Source organism: Arabidopsis thaliana, chromosome 3 (assembly GCF_000001735.4).
Source record: "Arabidopsis thaliana chromosome 3, partial sequence".
In the NCBI taxonomy this organism is placed as follows: domain Eukaryota; kingdom Viridiplantae; phylum Streptophyta; class Magnoliopsida; order Brassicales; family Brassicaceae; genus Arabidopsis; species Arabidopsis thaliana.
The window spans coordinates 10,909,354-10,929,028 of record NC_003074.8 but is presented as its reverse complement, the minus strand read 5'-3'; the positions used below and the strand labels follow the sequence as shown (position 1 = coordinate 10,929,028).

The window sequence follows — 19,675 nt, the reverse complement described above, 5'->3', positions numbered from 1 at the left end:
TGAAATATGCCAAATTTGTGGGGAAGAGGGTTAGACAATCAATCATATGCTTTTTGAGTGCCATGCAGCTAGACAACTTTAGGCTTGTCTTGTTTTCCTTTACCGTAGAATGGGTATGAGAAGGGATTGATGTTCTCAAACTTGTATCATCTTCTCATCAACATGGATAATAAAACTTGGCCTACTCAGTTCAGGAAAACCTTTCCATGGATCTTTTGAAAGATTTGGAATAACAAAAACCTATTTTTCTTAGAAAGAAAAAAGTTCTTGCCAAATAGTCAGTGGAGAAGAGTTTTAGTGATGTGGGGGAGTGGATTAGCTCACATGCATGAATCAAATGTGACTAAAGAATTAGCTCCTAATTTTGATGTGTATAATTTTCCGAGGGCAGCATTCTCTTCATCTTCTATGTCTCTAGCTAGTAATGGTTATGGGGAACCCCCTCCTTAGAGTTGGGTTAAAGTGAAACATTGCCATTGCAAGATCTAAAACGAATTCCTTGCCAGGCTAGGCTTGGGTCTTAAGAGATGAGAAAAGTCAGGTTTTAATGCATAGTAAGAGAACCTTTTCTACATAACAGAGAGAGAAGGCTTTTTCACTGGTGCTTCATGGGCCTTTCAAAGTATGATCTGTCATCATTGACAAAAGGTTATCTTTGCTATTGAGAATGTGTCTGTCTCTAGTTACATTACATACACAGACCTCAAGCTTGGCAAGCCTTTGATTTAAAGTTCATGCTTATGACTTATGAGATTAGAATTAGTCGTCGAGGAGAGTTTGGGTGACTGGAAAGTCACTATTAAACATACGACAACGTTAACTGGTCGTTGACCATAGGAACTTGTAAAAACATTAGAAATTTTCTCTGTCAATACATTTTTTTTTTCTCTCAATACATCTTTGTTAGGTACAAACCAAAAGTCCCACATCGGAAGTTTAGAAAAAGAGTTTCTAATATATAAGTCAAGTCCAACTCCAACTAATATGAGGCCTTTTGGGAAGGAACCCAATAACAAATCTTTGCGGGCTTGAGCATATAAGTCCAAAGAAGACAATATAAATGGGAGTTGGAATGTTCTTAGATAGCCCATTAAATGGTATCAGAGCCAGGAGGCCCAAGTTCGTGGTCTTTGGTTTGAAGGGGAGATTGTTGGGTACAAACCAAAAGTCCCACATCGGAAGTTTAGAAAAAGAGTTTCTAATATATAAGTCAAGTCCAACTGCAACTAGTATGAGGCCTTTTGGAAAGAAACTCAATAACAAATCCTTACGGGCTTGAGCATATAAGCCCAAAGAGGACAATATCATACTAAATAGGAGTTTGAATAAGCCCATTAAATTTTTATTCTTTTTTAATTATAAAAATAACTCTCTTATTAGCTTAGAAAAATAACTCAAAACCTAAACAATCTAACTCCTTCTAACACCTTCTCCTAGTATATATGATCATGATCTTTGAGAGGTATAAAAAGAAAAAAATAGATTTTGCTCCAGCCCACATCGTAAAAGCCCAGGCAAGAAAAGGTAAAGAAATAATAGTTAAAGAACTCCAAAGCAACAACACTGAAAGCTCTTCCTTACGAGCAACCAACTAATACTTCCATTGAACAGTTTGGTGATGAAGAAAGGCTACTGACATGAGCCTCGGAAATAACCCAAAATTTGACTACTGCCTTCAAATAAACTGATAGCCCGAGATGGGAACTAAAATGAGCTTACAGAACCACTTCCATAGTAGAAACGAAATTAGCAAGCAAAAAATCAGAACACGGAACCTAACCAACCCGACCACTCTAGAACTGATGAAAATGAGACTACGGAAAATCAAGGAGAAGCTTTGAGATCCAAAAGGGGAAAGGCCAAAGAAGACTGAAACAAATCTGGTTTGAGACTTCACCTTCATGGGTGTGAATGAGATAAACGGGCCTCTCATTAAGTTATACGATCTTTGTCTTCTCAATTTTTTTTCATTATTTGGTTGGGTTTGCATCTCTTTTTAAAAGCATAGGAGCAAACACTTTTGTATATATCTTTAAAGTTGATCAATCAATTACACGTGTAATGATTTTATGAGTTAGCAACTTTGAAACCTAACTTTATATAATAAGATGTTACTCTAATATATAAAAAAGATATTGTGTATATATTTTTATTATTTATTATTTAGTTTTATTTATACATGAAATAATTTATGGAAATAAAAATCGACATTGGCCTGACCAAGTTCGGCACAATATTACTAACATATGCAGAAGGAATTGTTTTTCTCCATACTCAAATACCTAACATTGTACGTTCATGATGATACATTTCACATGGCATTTCAAATCTATCAACCAGCCAAATATATCCAACTTTTTTCGTATGAAGACATCTAATTTCCTCATTTATTTTCGTTAATTTTAAATTTTTTAACACACTAAATTTGACAATAATACCGATCTTTCTTTTACTGTAAATTTTTCGTTAATTTTATTTGGCATTTCTTCAGTTTATTCGTTGGTTTACTGTACTTTATTTGGGAGTATTGATTTAGATAGATTAAATGCGACTTATTATAATTTTCTAAAAAACAAAAGATCAGAAAACCACAAGCCATTATCGTGTATGATTAGTTCTAAATCTAATTTTTCTCCATCATAGCAAGTTAGCAACCAACAAGGATTAGATTTGTGGGCCTCCGCCTCCCAATTAAATTCAAATTTATTTGCCTATCTTTTATCCTCTGAAATAAAATTTGAAAAATCTCTCTTAAAGCTAAAAGGTTATAGAATATTTTAATATATACTATTTTTAATTAAAAGCTGGGAAGGCATATATCCCTGAAAATATTGGTTCTCATCATAGCATAATTAAGAAATCTGAGCTTAAATAATCTAATCGGTCTCGAGTTAACATGCCCTTCACATAAATCTGAGCTTTATGCACTTCACATAAAGCTAAATATTTTAAGATAAATCATGGAAAATAGTGTGAGACTTAACTCCACCATTTATATTTTTTAAAAATAAAGCTATAGGAGTGGTCTCAAAGGGATCAATTTAAACCTTTTTTCATCGCCTCCCAAAAAAAATATTTACTACAATCATTAGTGATTTATTTATACTAATATATACATATATATATATATATAATTAATTAAATTAGTTATTGAGATAATCAATAAATGGGTTACTATATTCAGCTACCTTATCACAAGCGAAGAACCTTCCATATATGTTAAGGAACAATCAATCTCATTCATTCATTTATCAGTAAATACACATATTGATTTTGTAACAAATTCCTTTCACAATACACTTAACAATTGTCTTGAGTGGACGACATTGAATTGAAACACGAGTACACCACACATGCTTCGTCAGCTTCGACAAAATAATCAAAATAGATCAAAATACAATAACATGACCCAACCAGAATACAAATCAAACAATATAATACATGAAAAACAACAATAATCTTAATATTTCACTTCAGAAGCCTAACCTTTTCTGAACATTCTCAAACCCCAAAAGCATCCAATTATTATAAATCTTTCAATGCTTCCACCACCTTCAATCTATAAATCTCTTATAGTTTCTTCTTAAATTCACAAAGAAACACAAGCCTTTCATATTAAAGAAGAAAAAAAAGCAAATAAAATATTTTCAGTTTCATCATCTGTATATGTAACACACAAACACACTCATAGCTAGCTCTAGATTTTTCTTATCTAATTTCCAGTAGAAGGAGGTGAATTACAGTCGCAAACAACCTCGGTTTCTATTTCTCTCCGATGGAAACTGCGATGGCAGCCACAGGCGGCGCACGTTAGCGCTGCCACGGTACCTTCCTCTCCTCGGCTTGCCATGAACTCACGGCAGCCGTCAACAGCGTAACCTCCCACCGCCGCAGCGTGGTTCTTCTGACATTCTCCGTACCTCACAGTTCTCACTGTCAGAGACGAAGCCGTCGACGAGCTTCTAGAAGGTTCCTCTGGCGAGGCTCTCCTCAACACCACCTGACGCTTCCTCATGCTTTCTCACTTCAATTCTCGTCTCAGCTCTTTCTTCTTCTTGACTTTTTTTTATGAAATCTAAACTTGTAATAATGTATATATATTAAAGAGGAAGAGAAAAATGTATAATAAAGTTTTTGTTCTTTTACTTTAATTTCTACGGCTCGAAATAGTTAGGGAGTGAAAGATCAAAACAATTACAAGAGGACCTCGGTTGTTAACCCTAACCCTAGATGTGATATTTATAGCATTTCTGATAGCAATCGACAACCAAACCTTAGATATTTTTCTTGCAACTGCATATATATATATATATATATATGTGTGTGTGTGTAGATGTACATGTCATGGTATAGATTGATGCATCATCACAACCAATCAGACCTACTAAGCTAATCTACCAGAATTTTGTTTTTGATGGGTATATCATATATGTATATCTGTCTTTTGTAATTAAATGACCACAACTATGCATTGAATTATAATTACAAGTTTTGTTTTCTTGTTACCAACCTAAATATGGTGGATGTTTTCTTTTTGGCTCATGTTATACAAAATTCAGATTATGTTTAAAGTATCGTAATTTTTGTTTTTGGAATACTAAGACACTTTAATATTGCAATAATGCGTACTAGTACTTGTCTCATCCGGTTAGAAGAAATTGAATAAGTTTATGCTGAATCGAAATTGGAATCTACTGATCTCCAGTTAAGAAAGAGATTATATTTGTCATCGTTCTGATTTTTGATCCGAATGGACGGACCAAAATGTCATAACTCCAGAGATACAAAAACAAAACATTCACGAGACATGGAGCCACCACTTTGTGAGTTAGGCACCCGTCTTTAGTTGATAATATCACCCTTATACATTGTATTTGGATCTTCCAAACTTCTGCTAGATTCCACTTTCGCAGAATACGTACTCTTACATTCCAACAAATATATATTGTGCGCTAACTAGTAACCATAACCATAAGCCATAGAATAAAATGAAGTGGATGAAGAATTACAACCTGCAACAGTAAATATATTACGACAAAAATTAAATTATGTGTGGAAGTTTGTGGATGCAACTTTTGTTCGATTTATTTTGCGAGAAAACCCTAAAATGATGAGAAAGCTTTTCTTTAAGACCAAACAAAGTGATTGGTTTTAAAAGGAAGGAAACAGCTAAGCTTGTCTTTTTAAGACCTAATATGTACTGTGGTGGCCCCCTTTAACATTCATCCTCTTTAATCCTCTTTTTATTTCCTTCTTTCATTCTATTTTATTTCATAATTAGACAGGTGGTTACGAAAATTATTTATACGTATCATAAAGAATCGAACTTGGTATCGAGATCGAATATATATGCATAGACCAAAAAGTGATTATGTCGGCTATGTGATATCTTGACCCACTTCTATAGTATACCCGAGGAATTGTACGGATTTAAATAAAAAAAATCAATTTTCGTTGTAATCTAAGTACCAATCAATATATTTAAGATTGTATGATGAATAGTCATGAACAAAAATAGAAGTGTGTATAAATGTATATACATTTGGACCTAACAACGTGGGACTGATAAGTTGGGCTACCAAACCTATTTTGTACATCATGAGGACAACGCAATCCTTCACGATCGCTTGCTCCTTTGCAGTTACGTATCGATTTTTTTGAATTACACATGCATACATTCATTCGTTTTTCGGTTAGACATCAAATTTTCTTATTCATGTGTTCCGTCAATCCTTTGATATTTTTATAAGAAATACATTGATATTTTCTCCTTCCAAATTAGATATAAACATAAATCATGAGATGGTATATAACAATAATTGCATAACCAAACGTTGTTGGTACTTTATAATATATATTTAAAAAAAAAAAAAAACTGTTGTAGTTTCATTGTTCCACACTAAACGTTGTTTCATGAGATTAACATCGGCTGAAAAAAAAAAAAAGTTTCTCTCCCAGGCACGAGTTTCGAGGTAACTAAATGAAGCAAATGTTTTCAAAAAAACGGGATCTTACCCACTTTTTTTAGCTATTCTTGGAAACTCCCACTTCTCCCTCGCCGACATCCCCCTCATCTCCCGTTATTCCGGCGTCTCATCTCCGTCCTTTTGCTCACCTATCTATGATGATGAAGGCGTACTTCTCAAAACTGTGTGACATTGTCTCCTCATCAAAATCACCGGAGTATCCATCTCCCTGCTCCCCCTTTGCTGCAGCCGGCTCTGGTTTCACTGACTCCTGCACTTGGTAACCTCTTCCCCTCCCGCTTTGAACCTCTTAAACCCCTTAAACCTTGTAAACTTTTGAAAACTGTTTAACCTTGCAACTGAACTCCCAAACTTGTAAGGAACTCTCCCTTTTGTCTTGTCTGGTTTGTTAACCCCTCCCTTTATGGACAAAAGAATACCCAGTTACCTGAAAGGGAAAGGAATTGCCCGTGGTTTCTCTCCCCCCCCCCCCTTGTAGAAGAATCCGAGCCCCAGAGTTGGATACCTCAGACCTTATTCAAGAAAATTCCCTGACTCTCATAGGGCGCCTTACCAACCCTGCATCTCAACGTCTCTGGGCTCTGTTCCCCTTCCTATCCAATCGCTGGAACCTAAAAGGGAAAGCTGCTGGATCAGATCTGGGTAAGGGATGCTTCCAGTTCAAGTTTAACTATGAAGAGGATCTACAATCAGTCCTAAAGAACAGACCCTACCATTTTGATCAATGGATGGTTATTATCCAAAAGTGGGAACCTATAATATCTGATACCTTTCCCTCCATGATCCCTTTCTGGATTGAACTTCAAGGACTCCCGAAACACTATTGGCAACCTAAGATGCTTGAAGCTATTGGTGATGATCTAGGGGAAATAATGGATATGGAGATCACCTCTTCTTCTGTAAAGCTCAGAATTCTCCTCAATGGTCTTAACCCTCTCTTAAAGGAAACGGTGGTAGAATTCTCAGATGGCCAAGAGGCCCTGGTTAGCCTTGAGTACAAGAACTTGAAGAACCATTGCTTACACTGCCAGAGAATCACTCATGACCAAAAGACTTGCCCGGGGCTGCTTCCTGTGGCTGAAGACAAAACTCCTGCTCCCCACTCCCAAGCTGTCTCTAGTTCTCTGTCAAAAGGGAATTCAAAGAATTACTACACACCTCAAGATAACTTTGCTGCCCCTAGAACTACTTCACAAGGCTCAGCAAGAAATTACCTGCCAACCCGAGAATTTTCCAGAAGAAGCAACTCATCACGTAATGAGACCCGACACACGTCTGCCTCTAAATCTTTCCCCCAAAGGCAAAGCTTCCAACCTAGTAGACCTCATAGAGCAGTGGAGTACCGGGAGAGATCCCATAGCAAAGCTCATCCAACTTCTTCTCATCTCAGAGGAGCCCCCAGACATCTAACTCCATCCTATTCTCTGCAATGGAGAGAGAAAACTCCATCTCAGTCTAACCCTCGGGAGTGCTCAGATTCTTCCAGACCAAGACGTCCTCCCTTGGAAAGAACCTCTACTTCTTTTGATTATACCCGCTCCCCTCCCCCAATACCTGCGATGGTGATGAAAAAGGTGGATTTTCAAAATCCACCACCTCCTCTTCCTTAAAAATCTTGAGCTGGAACTGTTGTGGGTTGGGGAATCCCACAACAGGCAGGCGGATAAGTGAGATACACTCCACCATCTCACCAGACATCCTATTCCTCATGGAGACTAAAAACCCGGATGAAAAAGTAGAGAAAGCCCTTGACTGGTTAAAATTTCCTTCCCATTTCCTCGTCTCTCCTCACAGCCCTGGCGGAGGAGGGTTAGCCCTGTATTGGAAAAATGAAGTTGAAATCAATATTATCTCTTCTTGCCATAATTTTATTGATACAAAGATCAAATATGCTGGGAAATCATTTTATTCCACCTTTGTTTATGGGGAACCTGAGAGGTCAAAAAGGAAAATCATTTGGGACCAATTCACTGAAAAAGGCCTCTCTCGTGATGAACCTTGGTTCTTAACAGGGGACTTCAATGATATTATTAACGTTTCGGAAAAACAAGGAGGTCCATTAAGACATGAAGGTACCTTTGTGGACATTAGATCATTCATGGCAGCTTGTGACCTGTATGATTTAAGACACTCAGGTAACTTCTTTTCCTGGAGGGGAAAGAGGAATGATCACCTTGTTCACTGCCGCCTTGACAGAGCCATGGCCAACAGTTCTTGGGCTGAAGTGTACCCGTTTAGTCACTGTGAATACCTTAGATTCGAGGGTTCAGATCATAGACCTATCATCACCCTTTTAGACCTAACAAAGAAAAAGAAGAAAGGTATTTTCCGTTATGACAGGAGACTAAAAGTGAATGAGGAAGTTCGAGACCTGATTCAAGAAGCTTGGAGTGCTGATGCTCAGGAAGATGTGGATGCAAAGATCATTAGATGTCGTAGAGACATTATGGCCTGGACAAGAGAGACTCATATTAACAGCCAATTGATCATTGAGGAAAATAGGAAAAAGCTGGAGGAAGCAATGTCAAGCCCTAACCATGATCAAAACCTCATAACCTCCATAAACAAAACCCTTCTGTTGGCCTACCAAGCTGAAGAAAATTTCTGGAAACAAAGAAGTAGACAACTTTGGCTATCATTGGGAGATAAAAACTCGGGCTATTTCCATGCTATAACAAAAGGCAGAACTACTGTAAACAAGTTTTCAGTTATAAAAAATAATGAAGGCATTCCCCAATATGAGGAGGCAGATATTTTGCGGGTTATCACTGACTACTTCACTTCGCTGTTTACTTCTCAAGAATGTGACAGAGCTAACCTGGTCAATGAGGCGATTCAACCAAGTATCACTGCTGAAATGAATACGGTACTTACCTCTGTACCTTTGGGCGAGGAAATCAAGAGAGCTTGCTTCTCCATTCACCCGGACAAAGTTCACTGTCTTCTATAAGATCATTGCCAAAGTTCTTTCAAAGCGCCTCCAACCAATCCTGCAAGGCCTAATCTCAGAAAACCAGTCAGCTTTTGTGCCTAAAAGAGCAATCACTGATAATGTACTGATTACACACGAGGTACTTCATTATCTTAAAACATCTAAGGCAAAGGATCGATGTTACATGGCTGTCAAAACTGATATGAGTAAGGCATATGACCGCATTGAATGGAATTTTATCAAGCTGGTTATGGAAAGAATGGGATTTCACCCTAAATGGGTGGCTTGGATAATGCAATGCATATCTTCTGTCTCCTACTCTTTTCTTTTAAACAACTCGGCTCAAGAAAGTATCTTACCTCAGAGAGGGATCAGACAGGGAGACCCCTTATCCCCTTACCTTTTCATTCTTTGTAGTGAAGCTCTCTCAGGGTTATGCAGCAAAGCACAGGCTGACGGCTCTCTCCCTGGGATAAGAGTTGCTCTAGGCTGCCCGAGAGTAAACCATTTGTTGTTTGCTGATGACACCATGTTCTTTTGTAGAACAGATGAGAAAAGCTGCTACACCCTACTCCACATCCTAAAGAGATATGAAAGTGCATCAGGGCAAATGATAAACAAAGGAAAATCTGCAATAACTTTTTCAACAAAAACCCCTGAAGCAGTAAAATTAAAAGTTCACCAAATTCTGGAGATGCAACAAACAGGAGATCTGGGAAAGTACCTTGGTCTTCCCGAGATGTTTGGCAGAAAGAAAAAAGACATGTTCAACCTAATCATTGACAGAATAAGACAAAGATCCCTGAGCTGGTCCTCTAAGTTCTTGTCCACCGCGGGGAAAGCGACTATGTTGAAATCCGTGCTTGCTGCGATGCCAACATACACGATGTCATGTTTTAAAATTCCAGGCTCACCGAGTAAACGGATTCAGTCTGCATTGACTCGGTTTTGGTGGGACTCATCTGCAGAAAAACACAAGATGTGTTGGATCTCTTGGCAAAAATTAACTCAGCCAAAAGGAGTAGGAGGTTTGGGTTTCAGAGACATAACCTGCTTTAATGATGGCCTCCATGCTAAGATAAGTTGGCGTATCCTTCAAAAACCCACCTGTCTTCTTGCCAGGATTTTGTTAGGGAAATACTGCAAGACCACTCCCTTTCTTGACTCCAAAGCACCAGGAAATGCTTCCCATGGCTGGAAGGGTATTTGTATTGGACGTGATCTGTTAAAACAGCACCTTGGAAAAGCTTTAGGCTCTGGCTCAAACACTCTGCTTTGGTACGAACCATGGATTTCGCTGTCAAAATCGATTTCTCCCATGGGACCAGCACCAGAGGAAAGCCAGCACCTTCACGTTGACCACCTTATTTGTCCAATTACAAAAAGCTGGATCAAAGAGAGAGTCAGACTTCTGCTTCCAGAATATGAACAAGACATCCTTGCACTTAGACCAAGCAAAGTAAGAGTAGCAGATAAATTTATTTGGCTCCTTACCAAGAATGGAGAGTTTACTGCGAAATCCGGTTATCAAGCCGCTATGATGTCTAAGGGGACTATGAGTCCACTCGGGGAAATTGAGAACTTCAACTGGTTCAAAGAAATCTGGAATTTACAATGTGGACAGAAAATCAAATTCTTCTTATGGAAATCGTTGGCAGGAGCTTTACCTGTAGGAGATCTCTTGCAATCTCCGGGAATCAGTTTCGATGCTCTCTGCCCCCATTGCCAGGTACCTGAGACCTCTCTGCACTTATTTTTCCATTGTCCTTTTGCTAAGAACCTCTGGGAAGCCGCTCCCTTCAAATCCCCTGTGGATTCCTCAAGAGTCACAAGTCTAAGAGTGAGAATTGAAAGCTCAAGGAGGCTAATTAACCTACCCCCAACTGGATTGGGGTTGACCCCTCTTTCACCATGGATCTTGTGGACCATCTGGACTTGTCGAAACAAAAGGATCTTTGAACAAAAGCAGATCTCCATTCCCGACGCCCTCTCTCAGGCGGTAGCTCAAGCCCGTGAATGAAAAGAAGCGCAGCTCCAAACCCCTGAGCAACCAACCCGATCCATCTCTGCACCATCGATCAATGTTTCCCCTGATACAATCGTCTGCTTCACGGATGCTGCATGGCAAGCAAGTTCCAACAAGGCGGGCTTTGGTTGGATCTTCCTGAATCCACTCGAAAAGCTAGATCGACAAGGTAGTTCTGCAGCCGAAAATGTCGGATCTCCTTTATTAGCAGAGGCAATGGCGCTCCTCCTTGCTCAACAACAAGCACTCGATTTGGGATTCAAAAAACTTTTCTTTGCTTCAGATTCGCAATTGCTCATCAAAGCTCTCAATTCAGAGTCCTCTTCGAAGGAGCTCTACTGGATTCAACAAGATATCCTCTCACTTTCTATGGCTTTTGAAGAAATTTCTTTCTCTTATGTTTCTAGATCACTTAATTGCCGTGCAGATGCGCTTGCAAAATTTACTCTTGGGGCATTTATTGTACCAGCCTCTATACCAACTTTCTCACCGGTTCAATCTTAATTGAAATTGGTTTTTTGACAAAAAAAAAAAAAAAAAGATTATTGATATGTAGTAGATGCACTCGATACAAGTACAATGCTTACTTCCTATGTTAAAAACATTCTATGAAGTATTTCTGCTTAATAAACACGATTATGGGAAGAAGAAAAAAATCATTCGATGAAGTATTTCTCACCCAAGCTCTGTTTTCTTTCAATTTTTATAATTAAAAACATTCAGAAAGGTTACATATAATGTACCACAGGTTTTTGATTGAATAAAATTTAACATTCATTCAAAAAAAGAAGAAGATTAATTAAGATTTTAAGACGTAAGCAATGCATGCATGTGTATATAAATGTATTCTCTTGATTTGATAAGATTGCTTCTGTCTAACAATAATTAGGAGTCGTACGACACATATCTGCACCATAACTCATAAGGTAGTAATGAAAAATATGAAATTATAGGCCAAACATAACCTTTTTGTGAGTTTTATTAATACATCAATAATTAAAAAGTCATGGCAAATGTATCCTTTTTTTTTTTTTAACCATTTTTGGTGTTTTAATTAATTTACAAATATACTTATAGTCGGACCACCACACTCGCATAATATATAGAGATCAGAAATTAATGACCAATAATAATAAAGCATTTCCACAATTGTAACGTTGCTTATCTGAAATATTCAAATTTTTACTTTTTTCTACAATTCTACATGTCCTGTTACGGTGCATGAATTATGATATTTAATTCTCTGGCATACCGTACGTAATCCATAATGTTAATTTAATTAGCAATATGTGAGTTAGCTAGGTTTATATTGTTCGTGGTGTCATGACCAAAGTATCACATTTGTAGCATTATGAATTATACAAATGAAAAAAAATAAAATATAATTGTTAGAAAAAAAAAATCATAATATGTACATACGTACATTGGCTAATAAAAAAAAAAAAAAAAAAACATCTAAACACCAACACAATATTTGACACTTTTCCATGTATGTATTAGATAGTAGTAATTTAATAGTAGTGAGCCAAATCAAATAAAATCAAACAAATTTTTTTCTAAAGCACATTTCAGTTTTAAATTTTGGACCAATAATCCTGACTACAAAAAATATATATGAATTATATCCGACTAAACTAGATTTATGCATAATACCACTAAGCGAATTAAATCTATGAATTATATATTAAATCTAAAATATCTTAATAAAAATATGATTAAAAGTTTTAAGGTATAAACTAGATTTTAATCCGAGTACACTGGGAACGATTAAAAACAAACATATATTTTTGAAAACTTTTATGATTATGTATTATATATAAAAATTTGCAAATGGTATTATTTTATAAAATATTTATATTTCAATAGTTTACAATGATTAATAAGTAGCTGCATATCACCGAATCTAAATATCTTTATTATTAAATATATATAAAAACTTAATTAGTGGACACAATCTAATTTTAGTAATATTTATATCCAATTTTAGGCATATATTCGGTGGTAATATTCGGACAAAACTTGAACATATCCACTAAAATTTTTATAAACAAAAGATATAAACGGTGGATCATCCATAGATATAACAGAATACAAGTTTGTTAATGACAAAGACCAAATTGGTTAGTGGAGTAATGATGGTTATGATTTACGATAAGATAGAGATGTAATAAAAAGAGCAAAGAGACTTTGTGTTCCTCAACAACCCAACTTTCATTCGCCAGCTTCCATTAGTGATGTGTAATCTTTGGCTAGTACTCAACCGTCATTCTTCATTGTTTAATTAAGATAAGGAATCTTAGGTTTCACACAACTCACGTAATACTCGTTAGTGTATTCTATATTTCTATTTCATATGTAGTAACAATATTGTGTTTATGATTGACAATTGTTCAATAAAAACATCATTTTGTATAAACAATATAGAATTTAAACAAAGTCACTGTCTATTACTATAGTTTATTAATATTGACAAGAAGTATAATCAACAAATTTAGTATTTTTTAATGTGTGATTTCTTTTAACAAAACACTCAGAATGAAACAGAGAAAATATTTGTTTTTGTATGCATAGATAATTGGTATGTACAATTTAATATGCTATCTAAGTTTAGACCGTACGTAGGATATGTATAATATAACTTAACATTCGAGTTGAAAAGTCTAGATAAACAAAAAGCAGATTATTTGGAGAGTCTCAAACTCTTTTACTTTGAAATAAAGTGGTGGTTTGCTCCAATGTTTATCTCTATTTCTTACTCTAAAGTAAATATTCAAAGTTAATATTTTTTTCTTATTAGTTTCTAACATTTACTTTAAGAGTGACTATCAATTTCATTCATGACGACTTTTTTTAATGGCTTCTATCTTGAGTTTGATGCCTTTCATTACAAGTTCGGTATTTTGAACTTCTATACTCTTAACTTGTGAAAAATATTTTTACATATTCAGTTAGGTTAATCGTGTGATATACTCTTAAAACTCATTTATAAAATATGTATCTCCTCAATGGACAATAAAACGTCTTAACCAGAAAAAAAAATTGAAAACTCTAAAGAGAAAAACCCTTCAATAAATAAAAGCAAGATGGTTGGGCTTTGAGACATGAATCGCACATGATTCTTCAGCTTCTTTTCTTTGCTAGTCAGCTTGATAGCATGGGCCCAAAACCAAGCTCACCATATATGTATATGGTTCTGTTGTCTTTATTTTTTGCCAACTTATAATGATCCAAGATAATTTCTTTTATTAATTGTAATTTTCATCTTTAAAATTCGTTTGAAAACCTTTTGGGAGGAATATTTATTTTGTTCAAAATTGATAATTATCATAAGTAAAATTAATCCACGTTAAATAAATATATATATTAAACTACATGATATGAAATATTAATACATTATTAGGTGTAAAACAAGACGAATGAGAATTTTAGATAACTTGCACCGTATTATGAGTGCCGGACTAAAACATGTTCCAACAATGACCTATTTAATTAATTTCAGGAGTGAGCCAGCTCCACATATTAAGTTTAGTCCTGGATCCTAGCATCAGAACGAACATGGTTCTAACTTGTTTTCAACCATCCAGCAACACTGAAAAAATCAGCCTATATATGTTGTTCCAACACGCATGCAATTTTTTTTATTCCTAGAAATTAAACCAATGTTGATCTTATCAAGAGTCGAGTTATTAACTCGTGGAAATATCCAAATGTCTTAACTGATTTGTTGTTTGTTTATTGTTTAGGACAATTATGCGTGATGCCAATGCAATATTACTACGACAAAATTTTTTGCTTTCGAGATTCATTTTGATAAACTTGTGCTTCCTTCATTTATATATATAATTAAAAGATTAACTCAAATAAATATTTCCTACAAATATATATTCACTATAAAAATTTAAAGTATGTTTTCACTAAATAATTCTTAAATATGATTTTAAAGTGATCAAATGGTGCCATTATAAAACGCAACAGAAAACACTATCTTTGAATATTACTGAAACTTTTGTTAATTTAACGTTTAATCCATTGTTCATTGCCAAATCTATAAAATTCGAGTTAAAATATATGTATTTTCGTTTTCAATTATTAAAAGTGCATACAAACCCAATTCAATAGGTTAGGCCGATCGAACCAAAATCCAACAATAATACAAGCAAATTTACTGTAGATGCAAAACACCCACAACTAAGTCCGAAGACAAAGTAGAACCACTGCCATACATTTACTATAATCTCCGGTTCGGTTTTAGCATTTTTCTTTTCTTTCTAAGTTTCTTACCATCGGCATAACAAGTGGCAATATCTTAAAAACCAAAGGAGAAGCTAAATTAATGGCGATATTGACTTCTTCATACTTAGTAACTATGTGATGTAAGTCACACAACTCACAAGGTCACAAGAAAGAAAGTCAAACTTTAATTCTTCATCACTTTCAATATTTATAGTGCCAATCCATCCCGTTTTTAAAATTTATATTTATCTTTTTATAATTAGTTTCTTTAAACCTTGTCGGCCCTATTTATTTCATGCAATAAATATTTCGTTAATTTTTCTTTACTAGTACTATTTTCTTTATTAGTAGGTCTTTCAAATTCACCAATAGTAAGGCTATCTTTAAATCTAAGATTTCATTTATTGAGCGGCGCCATTTGACACTCTAAAATAAATGTTAAGTGTTTTCCTTAGTGAGTTAACGGTTAATTTAAGGAAAATAAATTGACAATTAAGTGCAAGTTGTAAGTATTTGATTATTAATTCTATATCCCACACTTACTAGGCTACTACACATTAGGACTAATTAATCCGGATATGAGCGAGCATTTTTTGGTCATTCTCCAATATATATATGTAATTTTTTTGTCAGTGTATGTTTAATTTGTAACAGAATTACTTTTAGGTTAACATCTCAAAAGTAAATCATACTTACAAGTTACAAAGCAAAAGAAAAATCAAGCAATAACAACATTTTAATAAATAAAAAATAGATATAGGATTTTACACCAATACTACTAAAATCATTGGGTGGACATTTTTCAGGCCCCTTCAGAATTCACAGGGCCATATATAAAACAACCCCATCATTAATTGTAAATTAAAGAGGGAAAATAAATAAAATTATTACTGATTTATCTCACGATAATCTAAGCGAGTTAATTTGGAAAACCCAAAAAAAAAAATAGAGATGAGGATCCTAAAATTAGAACCATGTGATTAAAGCAAACTCTTCAGAAGAAATTAGTGTTTTCATCCAATAGAATATCACCAATCTGTCCACCAGAATCCTCAAACAACCACTTCTCAAACAAAGACCATTGACTTTGGTTACTGCAGCATCCAGTTATGTCTGGTTTGGTCTCATGATCAGGTGAAACACCAGCCTGTTGATATGAGTGATCAAACTCAGAAAATGACTGAAATGCCCCTGCACACTCCTTCCCATCATCACTCTTGATCACTTCTTTTACCTCTGTAGAAGCGATTTGATCCGCGGAGTTTTGAGTCTTCGGCGAGTTTTTCACCCACCCTTTGAGCAATTTCGCGATATTTTCGGTGCTTGAGGCATAAGTTGTAGATGTTTCTTGCGTCCTAAGAAACCCGCTAGCTGAGGAAGTAGAGCGTCTTGATTCAGCAGAGGAAGACGTTGTTGTCACTGTAGATGTAATGATTGGTGCAACGGCAGGAGATAAAGCCTCAGAGAGAGCCTTTTTCGCCAAGTGGATATCGGTTTGAAGTCGCCTTTCCCATTGGCCTCTTGAGATGTTTGAGTTGGAATTAGCAGAAGAAGACGATGGTGAAGATGAGAGCGAGGAACGGTCAAGTTCTTGATGAGAATCTTGATTGACTTTGTTGAGTTTCTTCTTCAAATGAGTGTTCCAATAGTTCTTAATGTCATTGTCTGTCCTTTGTGGAAGATATGACGCAATTGCAGCCCATCTACACCAAATATTAAATGCTCTCTATTAAAAATCAAAACAAATCTTCTAATTTTCGAAAGAAAATGTGTGAAGAGACAAAATTAGAGAAATTGAAAAGTCATTATTATTTTTTACCTATTTCCTAAGAGGGCTTGGAGATGAACAATCATCTTTTCTTCATGTTCTGTGAAATTGCCTCTTTTGATTCCTGGCCTTAAATAGTTTGTCCATCTAAGTCTACAACTCTTGCTGCATCTAAGCAGCCCTGAAAATTTATAAGAACGAACAAATATTGAGAACCGATGAGAAAATATATAAATAACAAGATCTCATGCATTAGATCTTAATTTCATGGTCAATAAACAAAACCCTAATTTCTACATATGTTTTCATTAAGCTGATTCCACAATCTTAAAGACCTAAAGAAGAACCAAATGAAGATCAAAACCAATTTGGAGAACACAAATTTCAATCCAAACCAATTTGATTCCTTGTCTATCTCTCACTCTCATAGATTAAATCCAAATAATATCTACATACAAATCTATAGAGAGGTAGAGAGGAGAGATGATGAATGAAGATTATACATACCAGTATTGGTAGGAACAGCTCTCCAATTACCAGGACCATGTTCTTGGATGTAAGTGACTAAAATGATATCTTCTTCAGGAGTCCATGGCCCTTTCTTCACTCCTCCTTTGTCACAACAAGGAGGCCTCACCATTATGATCTTGAACTCCCTTAATTAACTAATTAATTCTTTATTAACCACTCCCTTTGTTTCCCACTATAACTCTTTGCCAAGAAAAATAGAAGAAAATTGAAACTACTTTAGGTGGTAATGAGTCACACTACCCTTAGTACACTAATTAGTACGCTTAGCTCTGAAATGGATCTAATGGTTAAGCTTGGCGACAAAGGTCTATGTCCACTTCTTCTTCTATATATATATATAAAAGGAGAAAGAGAAATTTGCTGACCCCTCTTGGTCTTGGACTCTTGGGTCTCTCAAATTGTATAGATAATAAATAAAAGTATATAAAAAATGTGTAAAGCATTAACTACAAAAGTGGAGGTAAAGCCTCCAAAGTCAGCTGTGTGGCAAAAGGAAAAGTCTCTACCCTCCATACAAAACCGCGTGGCATTCAATGTGGGCTTGCTTCTTTCAAAAACCCTAATAACACAAACAAAAAAAATATTATTGGGTTTAATAATTTATTGGTTTATGTTATTATTAAAAAATAAAGAATAATGGGGACATGCATGATAACATGATAATGATATATGATATGATATCTCCCTCTCTCACTTTTGATTTATTGCTACGATAATTTTAAGAATTGAATAGTGGCTATTGCATTTATGTGTATTGCATAGGCTTTGTTAATAATAGAAATTAATGAAAGGGTCTTTTGACGAACGAGATTTTCTCTGCGTCATGATTTGCTGTTTTGGTTGTTTTTTTATCAAAACGAATAGTTTTTTTTTTTAAGATATAGAAGAAAAGAAAAAATTGCTGTTTTGGATTGAACCAGTGGGTCTTTGGCCATTGTCAAACTACATGATGGTCTACGTCATTCATGATGTTAGCGACTTCTCCATATATAGATTTATATGCGTTTATATGTATTACGTTACATAAACATATATGAATACATGATGTTGAACGTTTTATTCGGGTAAGGTTCGCGATTAGTGTTAATGGACCACAATTTGAGTTTATAGTAAACATAGTTTTAGATGGAATTAATTGTACGTTACATATGTCGTTATCGTAGGTGGTGAAAAGAAATATAGAGATATTTGTATGAGAATTTGGTATACAAGATAATGAAGATTTTTGGATTTGATAGACACAAGTCATACAGCCACATTAAGTTTTGATGAAATTAATTGTACGTTATATATGTCAATATCGTAGGTGGTGAAAAGAGATTAAGAGATATTTGTATGAGAATTTGGTATAGTAGATAATGAAGATTTTGGATTGATAGACACAAGTCATATACAACTATATCTATTTATGTGAACATGTGTATGTATGTAAATGTCAACAAGTAAAAAGGATGAAATCAATTTGGTTTTCACGAGGCCGGAAGAAAAGGAAGAAGAAGAGACACGAGACTACTTTAATTTCTTCTCTTTTGTCAATGTTGTGCTATAATTTATTTATATAGGTAGGAATTTTGAATGACAATTTGTACAAGTGTGAAATTTTCACTTTGTGGAAAGTTTATGATTTACGTTAGATATAATAATAAAGTTGTGTTAAACAGGCTGTTTAATCAAACATATGGAATGAAACTCGAAAAGGTTTTTGTCTACATAACCACTTTGAAAATGCATGGTCTTTCTTTAATCATAAACAAAACTGCTTAAGTATGTTTTTTTTCCACGTACAATGTCCCGTTTTCTGTTTAACCATTAGTAAAACGGTAAGTAGATATCTTACTGTTTTCATTTGTATTATTTTTATTTACTAAGAAGTAATTTTTATCCATTAAAAATATAGATATATTTTTTAAAGAAATATTAAATTATATTCAAAGAAAAATAACATTTGTACCGTGAAATTGAAATGAGGTACAAGAATTTGCTACTTAATTTCGAGAGTCGAACCAAGTTTGTAATCCTTTGTAATTTTGTTTTGTTTACAGGTTAGATTCGTATCTTTTGGATTTGAAATTTTTTTAATTTTTTTTTTACAAGTTCATCATTACATTGAATTATCACTCCTTGCCATAATATTTTAGTACCAAGTTGCAAATCCGAATTTTTATTGAATGTAATTATGTAATACGAAAATTCGACGG

General features: G+C 34.9%; 2 protein-coding genes, 1 non-coding gene and 1 pseudogene across 5 annotated transcripts; 1 reads left to right on the top strand and 3 right to left on the bottom strand.

The window, feature by feature from the left end:
- Positions 1-863: 863 nt before the first annotated feature.
- AT3G00510 lies at positions 864-2,041 on the bottom strand. The gene has a single exon (NR_143827.1). It is a non-coding gene; the product is annotated as an uncharacterized misc_RNA (transcript).
- Positions 2,042-3,215: 1,174 nt separating this feature from the next.
- On the bottom strand, positions 3,216-4,321 carry MIF2 (mini zinc finger 2). Its single transcript, NM_202644.2, has one exon. It carries the CDS (start codon positions 4,013-4,015, stop codon positions 3,713-3,715), a length of 303 nt encoding a protein of 100 aa, NP_974373.1. The 5' UTR covers positions 4,016-4,321; the 3' UTR covers positions 3,216-3,712.
- A 2,077-nt stretch (positions 4,322-6,398) lies between these two features.
- Positions 6,399-11,478, top strand: AT3G28915 (annotated as a pseudogene; the record flags this gene model as incomplete). Its single annotated transcript has 1 exon — positions 6,399-11,478.
- A 4,360-nt stretch (positions 11,479-15,838) lies between these two features.
- Positions 15,839-17,897, bottom strand: MYB30 (myb domain protein 30). Of its 2 annotated transcripts, NM_113812.5 has the most exons (3): positions 17,454-17,897; positions 16,998-17,127; positions 15,839-16,881 (listed from the first exon to the last, which is right to left on the bottom strand). In NM_113812.5, the coding sequence occupies exons 1-3, from the start codon at positions 17,584-17,586 to the stop codon at positions 16,173-16,175; spliced, it is 972 nt and encodes a 323-aa protein (NP_189533.1). In that variant the 5' UTR covers positions 17,587-17,897; the 3' UTR covers positions 15,839-16,172. The 2 variants fall into 2 exon arrangements, with proteins under 2 accessions (NP_189533.1, NP_001326113.1); NM_001338974.1 differs by having other exon boundaries at positions 16,998-17,872.
- Between the last annotated feature and the right edge of the window lie 1,778 nt (positions 17,898-19,675).

Excerpts from the sequence above, each read along its gene's own strand:
- MIF2 (NM_202644.2), bottom strand. The coding sequence starts at position 4,015 with ATGAGGAAGCGTCAGGTGGTGTTGAGGAGAGCCTCGCCAGAGGAACCT.
- MYB30 (NM_113812.5), bottom strand. The coding sequence starts at position 17,586 with ATGGTGAGGCCTCCTTGTTGTGACAAAGGAGGAGTGAAGAAAGGGCCA. Across the intron at positions 17,128-17,453 it reads AGCTGTTCCTACCAATACTG|GGCTGCTTAGATGCAGCAAG; the intron begins GTATGTATAATC and ends ATAAATTTTCAG. Across the intron at positions 16,882-16,997 it reads CAAGCCCTCTTAGGAAATAG|ATGGGCTGCAATTGCGTCAT; the intron begins GTAAAAAATAAT and ends TATTTGGTGTAG.